The following is a 16,134-nucleotide window of genomic DNA, read 5'->3' on the forward strand; positions in this document are numbered from 1 at the left end:
TGTGTGGTGAAATGGAGAGGAGGATGCTAATAGCACTTACTGGAAATGTTTTCTGGCGAGTTAGCATGCTGGCTTTCGCAGGACAGAGCGCTTCTCGGACCCAGCCCGGCCTGCAAATTGCCTGCGTCTCCTGGGATCTCATTGCCCCATACTGTGCAAAATGCTCTTCCACTGATCACTTAAGCTGCATTTCGTCCTGGTGAGCTGATGTTCGTGGTGTGTCCTGGCCGTTGCTTCTCGAGTCGTACCCTGTGCTGCCATGAAGGGACTGGGGTGGAGAGGGAAGCAGCAGAGAAGTTTTGCTTAGCAAAAACCTGTAAGTGCTCTGCTAATCAAAGCCCTTTGGCTTTAGTGGGACTTAAACATGTGCTTGTAGTTAATCAGGTATTTAAGTGGTTTTCTAACTTGGCAAGCATGAGATAAGATATCCCAAAGGAGAAGGAGGAGAGCAGAACCGTGGCCTCCCAACTGAAGGTGTTTGCAAATGTGGACGGTCAAGGCAGAAGGCAGCCGTGTGTGAGTCTGGGGACATGGGTTGACCTTGCTTGGACTCAGTTTCTCTGGTTTGGTCAGGGGAAGGCTCTCTGCATACCCCACGGGGGCTCCGAGGCATCAAAGGTGACGAGAAGGGCAGTGGTTAAGTGAAAGAGGAGACGAGCTGGGATGGGTGTTGTGGTAAATGCACCTGAGCCTGCAGCGGAGGACGGAGGAGAGGTCCCACCAGCGGCTGATGAGCTCCAGGGCTCTGCCAGGCACCCAGGGCGAGACCGGAGGGGCTTGAGGAGGGATTTTAAGGGAAATCATCTCATCTCGCACCTTGAAAAGCTGTGCAGCGTGAGGCACTCGTCGGCTGTTCGGTAGGGCTGCACAGGGGAGGCTAACGCAGTGCTCGCTCGGGGGTGTAAGAAATACTTTCCCTTCCCTCCCTGATTTCACCCTGGAGGGACTAAGCAGTGTGGTTATCAGGATTAATTCAATAAGCTCACGCTGCCCCAGGGCTGGGGACCAGGCTTTCCAAAATGCGGAGGGAGCTGCCTTCATCTTCAGGCACCTTTGCGCCACTGTAGATCTGCTCAGTTTTCCATCGTTTTCTCCTCCACCTTGCTTCTGGGGAAGCTGAAGAAAAGAGAAATCAAGTTATTTGCCCAAGACTCTGCAGCAATTCAGCAACTAACGTGGAGAGGCCTGACTCCCGCTGCTGATAACGAACAGGGCTGGGGGGACCTCCCCAAAACGAGAATAGCTCCATCATTTGTGAGACTTAGGGCATCTTTGATCTTCTCCTTCCCCTATGAAATATCGGGAAAGTCACTTAAGAAGCTGCCTGAAAGCAGAAGGAAGAGGTGGGGACAGCAGGTAGCAGCTCTCCCTGGCTCCTGCTCCACCTCTCCGTTTGGTGTTAGCTCCGACGCCTTCGCAGCATCTTTTTCTTTTTAGGCAGATGCGGAGCTCGGTGGTGGTCGGAGCATCACAGGCAAAGCAGCGCCAGTGGGAAACCCTCGCCGCCTGTGGCGTTGGTGCCAGGCATCCTCTGGGGCTTCGGCTGTACAGCCGTGCTCTGCCTTGCTGGATGCAGCTTTAGCTCTCGTGCTACGTATCACCTTGGCATCACATACTTTTAGGCACAGCTCCTGCAAAAAAGGCATTTCACAGGCTTGATTGGGAGTTAATCGGAGAAGTGGGTGATACCCCTGCTTTTCCCTAGGCTGGAGCGGCGTGGATGTGGCTGGTTTCCGAGTGCGTCTGTTATCCTCCCGTAATTAGGGGGATAGCCCGCTGGCTCGGCGCGGTGGGTATCTTTGTGCAAAAGCGCGTGTGGTGGGTGTTTAATGAAACTGCCTCTGCACCGCCTGCTGTCAGTGTCTGGAGAGAAACCAGCTGCAAGCTCCCAGTCTAATTCATGAGATGGGATTGCTGAGTTTGTCCCTTGCCTGCGCTGCTCAGGCAAGCCCTGCCCCTCGCGTGGCTTTTGGGAACACGGTGGATGGTAACCATGGGTGTGCGCATCTGTTCAGCGATGGAAGTCTTTTTTTATCATAATCACAAGGAGGTGATGGCGAATAATATATCCCTTTCCCTTTTTCCAGGTGAGGTTAGGCGTGCTAGCCCTCTGTGTTAAACAGCATCCTCCCTGATTCCTCTCCCAGCGGCAACCGCTGCAGCCATGCGTTTTTCTGGTTTCCTTGCTGGGTGGCTCTTTGGCGGCCGTTCATTCCTGGTGCCGGCTGCATCCCGCTGCAGGAGAAACAGACCTCGCCAGGCTCCTTAGGTGGCCTGGGCCAGTCTTGAATATGTCTCCATATAAATACACAGCATTATAGTTACCGTGATTATTATGCAAAGCATAGATTATTCTAGCATAGAAGTGCGTTATGTATTGATTTGCCATTACTTTGAATCCCATTACATGAATCTGCTTTATTAATGGACTTTGTCCATGCTTGAGATTAACTGTGATGCTGGATTTGCAAATGAAAGAATTGAAATTCATGTTGTCCATATTAATTACTTGTGCGATGCTGGCCTTCTTGGCAAGCCGTTAGAAGCTGTGGAAGCCTTTATTTTTATTCCATTCCTGTTGCTCTGTCTTAAGTAAGAAAATGAGTTTGGTGCTGTGGGATTTGTTTGTTTTGCTCCTTTGCTGGAAGCCTCTTTTAACTGTTGAGAAGGTACCAAGCGTAGAAAGAGGCTTCATCCTTGCTGGGGGATAGGCTGCTGTTAGCTCAGGATAAGCCTTAATGCAGAAAAGGGGCAGGGAGGTTTTATTTCAATGTCAAGTTCAACCCTATTTTCTCATCTTTTGTTTTGAGGTAAAATCTACCTGTGTCTTGTTCCCTCTAAGGTCTTACAGCGCAAAATCTAAGACGTGCCGTCTTGCAGCGATATATAGCCAGACTCTTGTGTTAAGCGCAGCAAGGTAGCTGTAAAGAGTAACTCCGCTCTGCTTGCTGGTAGAAAACCAGTGATATACCTGGACGTCAGATGTCCGTGTGCCTGCAACCCAAGGCTGAGGTAAGGAGACCTGTTGTGGATCAGGGAGTCGAGATTGCTCCTTCAGCCGCATTCAGGTGGTGGATGCTTAGGTCTGGCCAACGTGGAGCTGCCAGCGCGGCTCCTTTGGTGCACATTTGGGTGGGGGGAAGAGAAGACGACAGAACTCTTTTGGGGAGGAATGAGGTAGGGAGTGGCGTCTTGGGGCAGCGGCAGGATCAGCGTGGGGCGCTTGGGGAAGGGCAGCAGCGCCATGCGCGTTGTGGGACATGCACACGCTCCCACTTCTCCTCCTGCAGGATGCACCCATGGGTACCTATGTAGAGGATGGGGTGCTCAGGCTAAGATGGGAGAGGAGCATATCCATTGCCTTGCCTACCGGGGCATGGCTTTGGCTATGGCAAAACATTTCCCCTTCTGGTTCAGCTGTGCGTTTGCTTTCCGGGGTTTACCGATGGCAGCCCAAGAGCACGGCAGCGCACTGGAGATGTATCTGGTGCTTTGGGTAGTGCCGGTGGTGCACGTGTGCCGGTGTCTGGCTCTTCCCTCGCCACTATCTATCCAAACCCATTGCTGTCCCTGCTCTTCTCTCACCCAGCCTTCTGCAGTGGTATAAACGGCACAAAAAAAGGCTTGACATGCTGTTATTGGAGTCAGCTGCAATTTGTTCATTTAAATGATCTTTTTGTAATGTTCGCATCATTCCGCGGCTGCTGGTTTAAAGAGTTAATTGAATATTTCTCTCTCTCAAAGATGTCTTAAATTACTTCTCTTGAATAACCTACTCTGGAAAAGAGCTGTGTTGAGGAATCATTGACGCTTATTTTTACTAGCGCCTGTATCACTAAGATCTTAGGTTTTATTCTAGCACCTATCAGCTTTGAAGGATCCCAAAGCAATTGTTGAAGCATTTGTATAGTCTTCCACCGCCGAAATTCAGTCCCTTTGAAGTAGAGCTTAGCATTCATTGGGCAGTAACAATACGTCCCTCCATAGCTAATGCAATAATAATCAACCCAGGGCTTGGAACTGAAACCAGGTTTTAGATAGCAGTTATTGGATTGCAAGCTCTTATTGTATGTGCAGTAAGGGATTGATTTCTTTTGGGCGCTGGGGGGGTCCGGGAGGCTTCCCGGTGGTGCGGTGTCGTCATTATCAATGCTGCAGGTTCAGCGTGAGGTGCCTGGGAACTTCAGTACCTGGGGATGGTGCGGGAGCGTTTCCCGGCGGCTCACATGGCTGCTGCGTGCTCGCTGCCTGGCAGAGCTGTACATCAAAACAAAACTCTGTATCGGATAGGTGTGGGTAATCCCCATCTCAGCATTGTTGGCAGCACTGCTAACACAGACCTCATTGATCCCCCCAGTCATCAAGTTTCTTCTTCCATCATTGGATTGCAACGGCTCTCCTGGCTGAGCAGAGGAGGGGAGATCTTCAGAAAGAAGCATTTTGAATGGGTAGAAAAGCAAATGTGACTTTTCAGCCATGATTTGCAATTCCTTCTGTGCTTGGCTGTATTGGGATGGCCTTCTCCTGGGAGCAGCTGCTTATGCTGTGCTCAGAGAGGACTTTTCAGCCGGCGGGCAGGATCGCATCGTTGCACATCAGAGGGAGACCCGCGCTGACCTCCTGAAATCTCTTACAGGGGCAGCTGCTGGAAACAGGAGATGGGGCTTAAGTGGGCCAAGGCAATAAATCCTGCTTTCCCGCTAACCGGAGGCTGGTTCAACAGAATTAATGCCAGAGCCAGGCAGCTCACGCTGTGTTGTGTTAATCTGTGAAGTGAGGGCGACCTGGAGAAAGCGGCTGGATTAGAGCAGGGAGGAGCGAGAGGTGAGGACTCCTGTTCTCTCATCCTTTGTGTAGAAAAGAGGGTGGTCCCCGGTGCAGGGCCAGGTGAGGCTGCCTTTCCTGCAGGCTTATCTTGATTGTCCATCACATCAGCCACACCTCAGCTCTGGGAAAACCCAGCTGTTCCCAGTGTCCTCCTTGAGGTCCCGGCTGGGCCACCCTGACGGCAGCTATGGACCATCTGGCCCAGTTGCAGACCATCCGTCCTCCTGTCCATCCATCTGCTGCCATGCAGGCTGTACCACAGCCAAGCCCTGGTCCTTCCCTTGCTGGGGTCTCTTCCTTCCCCTGACACCGATTCCCCAAAACTTCCAGGACCTTTGAGACTTTTGCCCCTTTCCCATATTTTAATGAGACTGGCTGACACACAGTTACCTGGGGAGGGACAGAGAGGTGGAAGGATGGACAGACAGCACAGTCGCTCAAGCCTTGTTGCCTGTTTGGTTCATCATTAAGGTTGGGCCATCTGAGTCAAGATTTTTGGGCTCTCTTCTCAGCGTATCCCTTAGCAGAGATATTTGCAGGGATGTGTAAAGCAAGGGCGGTTGGCTCGTTGCTGTTAGTGCAGCGCAGTACGTGCAGGTGGGGGATAAGGAGCAGATTGCACGAACTGCTTGTAGACTCGGTGTTGCTCCAAGAACTCTCATCAGTTGTAGTGCGTGCAGGGAGACTCGTCTGTAATTTCAAACAGGGAAAGGTGTGTGATCGTGAATGCTGCTCTTGTATCCGGAATCGTTCACTTACTGTATGCCCCGGCACTGGAGCCATCTCTAACGGGCAGTGGAAATTATGAAGACGAGTGATTCCTCCCCATCTGACAGTGTTGTCTTCTGTTGGGAAATCTCTTCCCCTTTCCTGCAAGGATCTCAGTTCTGCCTTTTTTTTGTTCCCGTAAATACTTAGACATGCGTGTGTATTTGGTGTGTGTGAACACAACGTGGTACAATATCCACACGCACAAATAAAAGTCTTCAGTGCTCATAAGGCATCTACTGTCACCTTCCAAGGACAAGAGTTGTTTGAGCTCCCGGTTATCTCCAACAAAACAGTGGGGGCCTAAAGCAAAACTTAAAAGTAAATAATACTAACGGGCGATCAGCTGCAAAACAGATGGGGCTGTTCTTTGGCTGGAAGAGTGGGCACGAAAGCCATGCAGAGCTCTGCGCATGCTGTGCTGGAAAACAAAGGTGGGAACAGTACGAGTGGGATTTTCCGGCTCCAGTTGCCTAAACAGTAAATGTCTAGGATAAGCTAATTAGAGGGGCTTTTCTTGGCGGATAACTGATAGAGACAGCCACATCCAGAGACTGACTCAGCGCAGCTGCCTTAGGATAGGATGAATCACCATCTTCATATGAACTGACAGTAGACGGAGCTTAGGTGACAAGTCTGGATCCTTACCTGATGGGAGATGAGATGCACCCTGGCCTGTAAGTCTGTTTTGTGACAGAGATCTCGGAGATTTTTGCAAGGGCAAATACGCATTTTTTTGCACGTGGGGTGGCAGGGAGGAGAGGTGCAGTTAGGAGCTGGCAGCCGGCGGCACGGTGCAGGCAAGGCTGGGGCTGGTGCATAGCCTTCATCCTGGGGATCAGGCACTGACCCGTGCTGGGGCAGGAGGCCCTCTGCAACCCCTGCTGCCTTTAGTAGTGAAAGGTACTGGTCACAGAGCAAAAGGAATGATAAATTGAAGTTCTGCTTCTGACCTGTGGTTTGGACACTGCAGTTGGCATCTGGTTGCTCCAACAAGCTCTTTTAGCAGACACCCGGGGATGGAAATGGCAGATGCTTGATTAAATTTGTCCTGTTTCCTTCTAATGCTTCACTACGGAGTTGTTAACGGGAGTTCCAGCAGCAACAGCAGAGTTAATAGGGCAGGTGTCTTGCAGGGTTCATGCATTAACCTTTTTCTTTGAACTTTAGCCATGCAATGTGGTGGGCTCTGGGGGGAGTTGGCTAGCAGGAGGTGAGGAGGCCATGAGAGTGGCCCGTCGGTGTTTGCACTCAGCTGTTGGCAAACTGGAGAGACGGGTGTGTTTGCTCACGGCCTCCTCCACGTCTTGCCCTTAGACCTGCGGCTTCTTCTGCCCCCGTCTTTCCCTTTGCAGGAAGACGACCTTGGGGGATCGCTCTCCTTGGGAGCGTTTTAGGGCAGAGCAAAAGAGGCTCTTCCACCTTAGGGCTGCAACTGGCTGGGGCGCGTTGCTGGGAGGTTGCTGCTGTCACCCATCCGTCTGGGGAGCAGGAGGAAGAGGTGACAAGTCCCGCCAGAAGCCATCTGGTGCAGGCTCTGCGTGGCCAGCAGGATCCTGGCTTGGGGCTGGAGCCCCAGATTGATGCACCGGGTTGGATGGGAAACCGGGAAGCGGGCAGCTCCTGCTGGTTTAGAAGGGATGACTGGATGATATTTTGTGAGCTTAAGACAAATGGTTGTGTTAAAGGCAGTGTTGGATCTAAATTATTTGAATTGTTCAAAGCAAATTCTGGAGTCACCTTCCCCAGGTAGTGTTTCTAAGCGTTTTCTATACTGGGATCCCAGTGGCTCTGTAAATCAAGCTGGGATGGGGAGCTGAGGCTATCTATTCTCATTAAATATCCACAGGCACTTTCCTGAAGAAGTCTGTTAGCTGTGGTCTGGCCAAACTCCAATTGGGGTAATTGCGTTTGCCTCGCAGTTTAAAATAAACGCAGCACATTCTTCTGCAAATCTCTTATTCACAGTTGTTTACGATCTGGATGGCAGCATCATATCTCTGCCCATTAATCCATCTCTCTGAGTTTCTATAATTTCAGCCTCCTGGAGGGGGTTCAAGCTGCCACCATTTATTATTTGAGTCAATCTGCCAGGGAAATGTTTACTTCATCCCTGAAGCATTGACTCTCTTCTCTAACTGCACCCTCGCTTGAGGCTTGAATGAGCAATCAGTGGTTCCAAACCAGTATTTACTCTCTTAAACAGAAAATATCCCACATATTTAAACTCCATTTTTGCACCATTCTGGTGGATTAGACATAGGGAGTTGCAGCAGCAGTTGCTGGTTCGTGTGGAGGTTCCCAGGGTGCCTTCTGCGGTGCCCCACGCAGACGTGCTGGTCCCACCACCGGCTGGCCAGTTGCAGCCGAGCCACGCGTGGCTGCTAAATGCTGCCTGCCCTCTTCCGAGGTGCAAACCTGGGCGTCTTTGCATTGCTGAGGTCTGTTCTTTCCCAAACCCTGCTGGAACGTCATTACCTTTCAGGTGCTTTACTCCGCTCTCAGCCCATGACATTGGTTCCTGCGTTAAAAAGCTGTTTGGGGAAGAGGAGGAGATGATGGATGGACAGTGTGACTATTTCAGCCTTGTTTCCTTAGGATACCCAGTTAGAAATTAAGCTACTTAGAGCACGTGTGAAACACCTTATTGCAATGTATAAATGCATGGTTTATAGGGGGTGTATGCGGATGACGGGAGCTGGTGGGCTACAATAAATGCACCAGGCAGATAATCTTTCCAGCAATGCACTTCCACGTTGCTTGGCCTTATCTCATAGGAAAGTAAAGCAGCATGAAACTCACTGGTTGTGAAGCAAATGCCGGAGGGCTCCTCACGTGCAAAGCAGGTGGAGGCTGATCCTAGAGGCTGTGGCCAGCCATGGCTGATTGCAGCTGGCAAATCCATAAATACCAAGTTTTACAGAGGCTTACTAACCTCATAAGTCAACCAGACGTCGGAGGATTTGCAATGGAGTCGAACATCCTAAAGATCAAAGGCAAGAAGTATTTTGTTTGCTTGTTTTCAAGGGGATACTTCACAAGGCATGGGGGTTGAGCAGCTAAATATGTCCTCCACCGAGACAACCAACCCCGTAGCCTTTGAGCAACCCACGCTGTGCTGGCTGTTGAGTCACATCTCACATGCCTCTGGCTCGGAGCTGACCTTACTCGCCGCATTGCTAACGCTCACCTCATGAAATGATTTTTCCCAGATAGGTTGCTGCAGATGATTGATTGCACACAATATTAATCCTTCTCTTCCTTCATGCCCGACCCTCGTTTATAATACCAACCGCTCCGCTTGGAAATTCGTTATGCTGCCCTGGCTATTAGTGGAGATAAGAAACAATTTTGGAAGAGGTGCTGGCCAAAATAGCAGCTATCAGGATATTTATGAGCAGCCATGACTGCAGGAGCTCAGGGTGATATTTTAGATGTTAACCTCATTGGAGCAGCCGGTAACTGCATTCTGTACGTATTAATGCAAGCAGCAACAGCATAACCTGCTTTCTCATATGACTTCTCACGTGGACCTGCTGAATTTTCCTCTAATTGCAATTTGCAGTGATAAATAGTTTAATAAGCGAAAATGGGCTTGACTTCTGTTGTTTATGGCTCCTTGTGGCTTAGGGGAGTATTGCACGATGCTGCGTCTCATGGAAACACGACCTGGAGCTTCAGAAGCCGGTTGCTCAACGGTTAGCTGTTGTCATGCTGCAATTTCTGACAGGCAGCAGAAGGGGAATAACAAGTTGTTTTATGGGGCACTAAGGAAGGATAAGCTCGGGGTACAGCTCCCAAGTGCCTTGCTTGCATTTATTTTTCCTTTTTCACTGGGTAAGTGGCGTTGCTTGTGTAGCGTTGGCCTGGGGAAGCCAAGGGTGAGCTCTTAGTTGGGGCTGGTTTTTGGGTGGAAGGGCTGTTTCTGTGGTCGTTGCTTGCAAAAGGGACCCAGGTTGAAGAGAGCACCTAGCACGGCATCAGCTCTGCGGGGCAGCGGGACCGGCCGTGCCTGCGCTCCCACTTGTCGTGGTGGTTTTCCAAAATAATCGGGTTCTCTTATGCCTTTCATGGCTGTAGCTGGGAAGTTTCTATTGCTGGCTGCCACGGAGGGAGGCGTTACAGTTTTCTGCTGGACTACTTTGTTTTAAATTTCTGATTCCTTTGCAGTTTTTTTGTTTGGGTTGTTTTGGGGTTTTTGTTTGGTTTTTTTTTTTAATCTAATAGCTTTGCATTGCTACATTTGCAGAAGTCTCCTCCTGTGGAGACTGAATGCAACTAGTGGGTGGCAGGAAGCTTTCCATCCAGTGGGAAGCCACCCCCAGGGACTGCCGAGCGGTTTGGCTCTCTCTTGGCCTCCTAAAGCTGGAACCCAGGCAGATGAATTGCAGGAGGGGCACGGGTGACGGCAGGGAGCCGTGGGCACGGGTGGCGGTGCAGCAAAACGAACTGAGCGAGGCTCTTGCTTTTCTACTTAGTCCCGAAGCGATCTCCTCTCCCTGGCAAAGCAGGACTTTAGCGGACGTGCTCAGCAGTAGGCACGGTTTGGTAAGACAGACTCCGGGGCAGCAGCTCAAGTTGCGGGGAGCTGCGTGACGTCAGGGTCGGCAGCTTCTTCCCCGGTGCTTTTTGATCCACTCGCAGCCTTTGGGTTGCTTTCAGTCCCTTCTGCGTTCCTGACTTTCTCTGCTTGTTTTGTGTCGTTAATCCCAAATCCTGCTCGAGCTGGGCATTGGGGACGGCTGCCTCACGGGGGCAGATGTGCCGTTGGACGTGCTGCTCTGAAACGTCCTCCCGGCCTCCTCCTGCCAGCGCCCGTGGGGATGTCGGGACTCGAGGTGGCTCAGGGACGCGGAGATGTTCCCCTTCTCCTGCCGCACGCGCGCAAACCTTCCCAAACCATCTCAGCGCTGCGCGGGGTGTTGGGTGCGCACCCCTCCAGCCCACACCAAGAAAGCCATGGTCCTGCCTGCCTCATAAATACCATCATCTTAAACCCTTATGCCCTACCTATTGAGAGTTGCACTTGCTATTCAGGTAAAGATCCCCTGGGAAAAGGGAGCGTGCTGAAAAAAACCCCAAGGGACTCGAGCCAGATGCTGGGCGTTTTCTCCAAAGCTCGCGATTCGTGGTTTGCTGCTGACAGCATGAACTGGTGTTAAGTTATTAAATTGCAGATGAGCTCATCACTTGGCCTCAAACAAGTTTCAGCTTTGAGTGGCTTTCAAATATTACATGTGGTGGAAAAGAGACAATGCTGGTGTGGCAGAGAGATTTAGGGAGCAGCTGAGGAAGACATCTGTGCGTAAAAAGTGCGTACCGGGAGGGAGGGGGGAATACTTCGTGTGAAAAATGTAAGCTCCCCCAGAAGAGAGGAGCGATGCTCCGGTTTGTTGGTTCTACATTTTAATTGTAGCTTAAGAGAAAATTGTCAGACTTCTGAGATGTTTGAAGGGAAGTGGTAGGACGCTAAGCCTGGTTTGATCCCCAAACATCCCAGCGTGTTGAGAGCTGCGTGTGCAGGATTACTTCTACCAAGCCCCAAACCAGCTCCTTCGGTAGCGCGTGGTGTTTGCCAGCGATGCCGTGTGGCCGTGGGCCAAATCCAGCTTCTGCTCGATGTTTTCTTAATCCTAATGTTGAGCTCTACCAGACTGGGAAGGTAACATCCACACTGCTGTTAGGAGAGGTGTTTCTCTCCCTGAAAGAGTGGGGGTTTGCTTTGAGGCTCTCCTTGCCCTACGTTATCTGCACAATTTCTCCTTCTCCCTTTTTTCCCTCTTGCAAAGGAGCCCAAGCTCCTGAACCCATCGGTTCTGTGAAGTCGCCTGTGGGTCCATGCGGTGCCGAACTGCATGAGGAGGAAGACTGTCTTGAGCAACGGAATTCATTTTTTCAGCCTAATTAAACCCAACCACGTCCGAGCGGCCTTGGTGGGGAGGCCTGGCCATCGCCGTGCTGCTCCTGGGGAGCCCAGCGCACGCCCTCATCTTAGCTCCAGATCTCGATGCTGAGATTAATTCTGGTTTTTCTTTAAGTGCCAACTTGGCAGAAGATGTGGGATAGATCAGAAATTGTTTCAGCCTCTTTATTGTTCAAACTAGGTGTCCTGGTTTCAGCTGGGATAGAGTTAGTTTTCTTCTTAGTAGCTGGTAGAGCGCTGTGTTTTGGATTTAGGATGAGAATAATGTTGATAACGCACTGATGTTTTGGTTCTTGCTGAGCAGAGTTTACACTAGTCAAGGACTTTTCAGCTTCTTGTGCTCTGCCAGGTGCACAAGAAGCTGGGAGGGAGCATAGCTAGGACAGCTGACCCAGACCGGCCAAAGGGCTATTCCATACCATATGACGTCATGCTCAGTATATAAGCTGGGGGAAGAAGAAGGAAGGGGGGGACATTGGGTGTGATGGCGTTTGTCTTCCCAAGTAACCGTTACGCGTGATGGAGCCCTGCTTTCCTGGGGATGGCTGAACACCTGCCTGCCGACGGGAAGTAGTGAATGAATTCCTTGCTTTGCTTTGCTTGTGCGCGCGGCTTTTGCTTTACCCATTAAACTGTCTTTATCTCAGCCCATGAGTTTTCTCACTTTTACTCTTCTGATTCTCTCCCCATCCCACCGGGGGGGAGTGAGTGAGCGGCTGTGTGGTGCCTAGTTGCTGGCTGGGGTTAAACCACGACACTAGGCATGTTTGCAATCAGTGGGAGCGTTGGCTGGTTGGGTTTTGTGACTGGTTGGATTTGTTGTTTTGGGGCTTTTTTGGTGCTCCCGGCAAGGGAGAACAGCCCCATACGTGTGGTTTTTAACTGCCTCGGCTCTTTTTTACCAAATGACGTGTTTGCAGTCAAAGCGTCAGCAAAGCCGGTGCCTCTAAAAATAACAAGGAAACCAGTACGCTGAGGACTTGTCACCTCGTCTGTGGCATGAGCTGGAATTGCACCCTCTGACTGCTACAGCCAGTGTCTTAAGGTGGAATAGATTTTTTTTCTTTTTTAAGTGAAGCTGATCATTTCCAGCCTGCCTGAAGTCACAGAGCATCAGCATGTACAAACAGCTTGCCTTCCCCCGCGGTTCGTTGGGGCCGAGCGTCTCCGAGCTCAGGACAGGCTCCAATTTATTGCAGGGCGCCCAGGTGTTATTGCCTTGGATTTGCTGTATTAAAACACCGGGGGCAGGAGAAAGGGAACTTTTTCGTGTAAATTATTAACAAATTGCGTGTGTGGCTGTCAGCGGTGAGCTGCAGACGGCGACCCTGGCGCAGCCGAGCGCGGGGGCATCAGCCAGGACCGTGGTCTCGGGGGGTTTAACACGCACCTAAGCTGATCGAACTGCGAAGTGCTGCCAGGATTTAGGGGACGGTCCCCACCCGCAGCCACAGGGTTCTGTCCCCGTCTGTGCCTGGCTCTGACAGGGGTCATGAATTTCTGATAGTTGAAGCTCCTGAATTGTATTTCTGCTTTTCTGCCTGGTCTTTATCCATGTGTACCTATACAAAGGGAGGTTACTCAGGTCTGTGAATTATCTCCTTTTTCCTTTTCTTTTTCTTTTTTTTTTTTTTATTTTTAGACCGTGTAAAGCTATTTTCTTACTGCCGTGTTGATTTCCTTATTTCCTACAACAGCAGCTGTATCCAACCCTTCTGCACTTCTACTTGTTTGGGCAAAAACCGCATTTAGAGTGCGAGCGCTGGGGTGCGCTGGCCGTAGCACGGGTTTGAGGTGGGCTCCTGTCTCACATCTGCAGGGCTTGCCGTCTCACCGAGCCGCTCTGCTCAGCTCCGTGAGGGAGGTGATGCCTCTGTGTGAGCCTGCCTCTTAAATGCATCGCCTCTAAATGTAAGGACTTGTGGTTGTGGGTGAGAAGTGCAATCTGCATTCGAGATGCTCTGATGTCCTCACATGACAAGTTCTGCAGAAGTGCAAAATGTTCAATACATAAGTTATTAATCGAAACGATAAATAAAGAGAGAGTCAGGAAGGACTGCTTTTTGCATGATGATGGTGAATAAGGTTGTGCCCGCCCTGTGCTGTGTCTGACACTTTTTTTTTTTTTTTTTTTTTTTTTAATTGCGTCACTTCGCCAGACTGAGACTCCCATGTGGCCAAGTAGCACCTTCCTATTACTGGCACCTTACAAATAACTTCTGTGTTCCGCTTTGCCCAGCTCCACACAGCAGCACCCCCTGCCCTCGGGCTCCCCTCCTGTATTTCATCCCTGTAGCCGGGGTCTTCATTTTGCTAAATCCCATCCGTACCGAGTAGAGGAGGCTGCTTCTGGGCTTCACACTTTAAAAGCAAAAGCAGGCCTTTGAAGAGAAATACAAACCATCTTATTCCTGTCAAAAATAAAAGGCAAAAGGGAAATGGCTTGCTCAAGCTCAGCCAGTAAGGCAGGGCTGGAAAATGAGCCCAGCTCTCCTGGAGCTCCGGCGTTGGACGAGACCTGTGAGGCACATCTCCTCGGTGGAGCCACCCTGGCACGGGGTTTTCCTATGGGGTGGCTGGTGGACCTCGCTGCAACACCTGAGAGGACTGCTGTCCTGTGCCCTGATCGGCTGTTGCTGAGGAACAACCATAGTGGAGATAAAATATTTGAAGTAAGAGTACACTATATATAGCTCTTCCCCTCCTTGTCCCTGTGCACTAACGTATTTAATACAATGATGAGTTCTCTGCCAAAATTCCTCAAATTATTATGTCTAAGGATTGGAAATCTTAGAAAATAGTCTTGGAGGGGACCTCAGGAGGTCTGATCCATCCCTAGGGCAGGATCAGCTCAATCTGAACGGTTCCTGACACATCCTTGTCCAGTCGCCAACGGCGGAGCCTCCACCCCTTCCCCAGGCAATCTAGTCCAGCACTTCGCTCTTCCCAAACCACCAATTTATCCTCCTGTTTCTCTTGCTGCAATTTTAGGCTCGTTCCTTCCTCCCTATGCACAGCAGACCCAGAGCACATCTATGCTATATTTATTCTCCAATTCCAGTTTCATGCTGATCGAGCTGTCATGTTCACTGGAGTCGTTTTTGATTTTACCTTGTTGCAAGCGTACTGTTTGCTCGGTGGATTTATGGCTTGTGAGCGGCATGAGGGCGTTCATCCTGCAGCCCTAACGCCCCTTTGCAGAGCAGATAAAGCACAGGAGTGAGCTTTCCCCGGGGTGACATGCTCACGTGTCCCTTCCTCGTGTTGGGTGGTGGTGGGGATTGCTTTCTTTGTGGGGACCACCAATGTGGGCTAATTTTAAGATCCACACTAGCACTGGCTTTTGTAGCACATCTCATGTTGCTCCTTTACGCTGTTTTCTGCAGGATTTGGGAATGGAGTCGACCTCTCTGGATGATGTCCTCTATCGATATGCCAGCTTTCGAAACCTGGTGGATCCAATCACTCATGACTTGATCATCAGCCTTGCTAGATACATCCACTGCCCCAAACCGGTAGGTACCGTGGTCTCATCACACCTCCATAACTGTGCTGGCTTGGGAAACTGTTCTGCTGGGAGCATGGAGCTTACCTCTGAGTTTGGGGGAAAAAGCCTGCTGGTTACTGCTGTGCTTGTGTGTCTTTGGACAGAGAGGACCTGCTCGGACATCGTGGTTTGATTGCACAGTATCGGGCTTTCCAGCTGACCAAGTGACGTTCACCTAACGCTAGTACTTTGGCTGTTAGCACTTTGTTCTGCAAATGATTTCTGCTTTCTGCCACTTTTTTTTTTCCTGTGTTAAAGACCTTACCCCATCAGGAACACTTTCTGCCTTGCAAGGATAACAGACCGTTCCTCGCCCTTGTGCGATATTTATCGCGACCCCAAATGACGAGAGAGTCCTTGGCTGTGCCTTCAAGGCCAGGTTCCCAAAAAAGCGCAGCCTCCATGGGCTGCTGTTTGGGCTTGGGCATAAGCAGGTTTCCCTGTGAGCGCAGCCCCAGGCAGACGTGGGCTTTTAAAACTCTCAGCCCCATTTGCTCGCTGGCAGCCGTAGCAGCGTAAGGGCTTTTGAAAATCCCAGGCTGGCTCCCTTCCCTTCCCTGGTAAATGAGACTTTGCGTGTTGGCCACTGGCTGTTTGGATAATTAAGGTTTCTTTCCCCAGGCTTTCTTTTAAACAAGCAATATTGTTGGTGTCTGATTTGCAGAGCAGCCTAGGCTTAGAAAGGTATGAAAGGTCTGATCTCTCAAAACGCGCTGGATGAGGAGGAAGATGGGTAAGAGAGAAGACCAAAAGCTACCAGAGGGTGATCGCAGGAGATGTAGGTGGCATCAGATCTCTGGGGGTTTTTGAGCTCTTAGTCCTCCTGTGCTGCAGTTCCCCACCTGTAATCTGGGAGGATGGCACAGCTCTGCCAATTGGGTGTGATGTGTCCTGGCACTGCAGTCATGGTGACACGTTGTGCACCAAAGATGAATCGGTTGCAAGCATCTAAGATAGGCACCTTTCCGAGGAAATACTTCTCTTCTGCAGAGCACTGCAGGCTGTGGGGGAGCGCGAGCTGTAGTTGGTGATGCTCCCTTGAATCCTCTTGAAACTCCCTGGAATGGGC

General features: G+C 50.6%; 1 protein-coding gene across 2 annotated transcripts in view; it reads left to right on the plus strand.

Annotated features, from left to right (window-relative positions):
- The window catches only part of LRRC75A (leucine rich repeat containing 75A), a 112,184-nt gene that overhangs the window by 36,811 nt on the left and 59,239 nt on the right, over positions 1 to 16,134 (plus strand). For both annotated transcript variants that reach the window (XM_087751714.1, XM_009468832.2), the window contains exon 2: positions 14,905 to 15,033. In XM_087751714.1, the coding sequence (XP_087607840.1) occupies positions 14,905 to 15,033 (129 nt within the window). The remainder of the gene's footprint in view (positions 1 to 14,904; positions 15,034 to 16,134) is intronic.

This window comes from Nipponia nippon, unplaced genomic scaffold (assembly GCF_047370975.1).
Source record: "Nipponia nippon isolate SJK-2023a ecotype South Korea unplaced genomic scaffold, ASM4737097v1 scaffold_15, whole genome shotgun sequence".
Lineage (NCBI taxonomy): Eukaryota > Metazoa > Chordata > Aves > Pelecaniformes > Threskiornithidae > Nipponia > Nipponia nippon.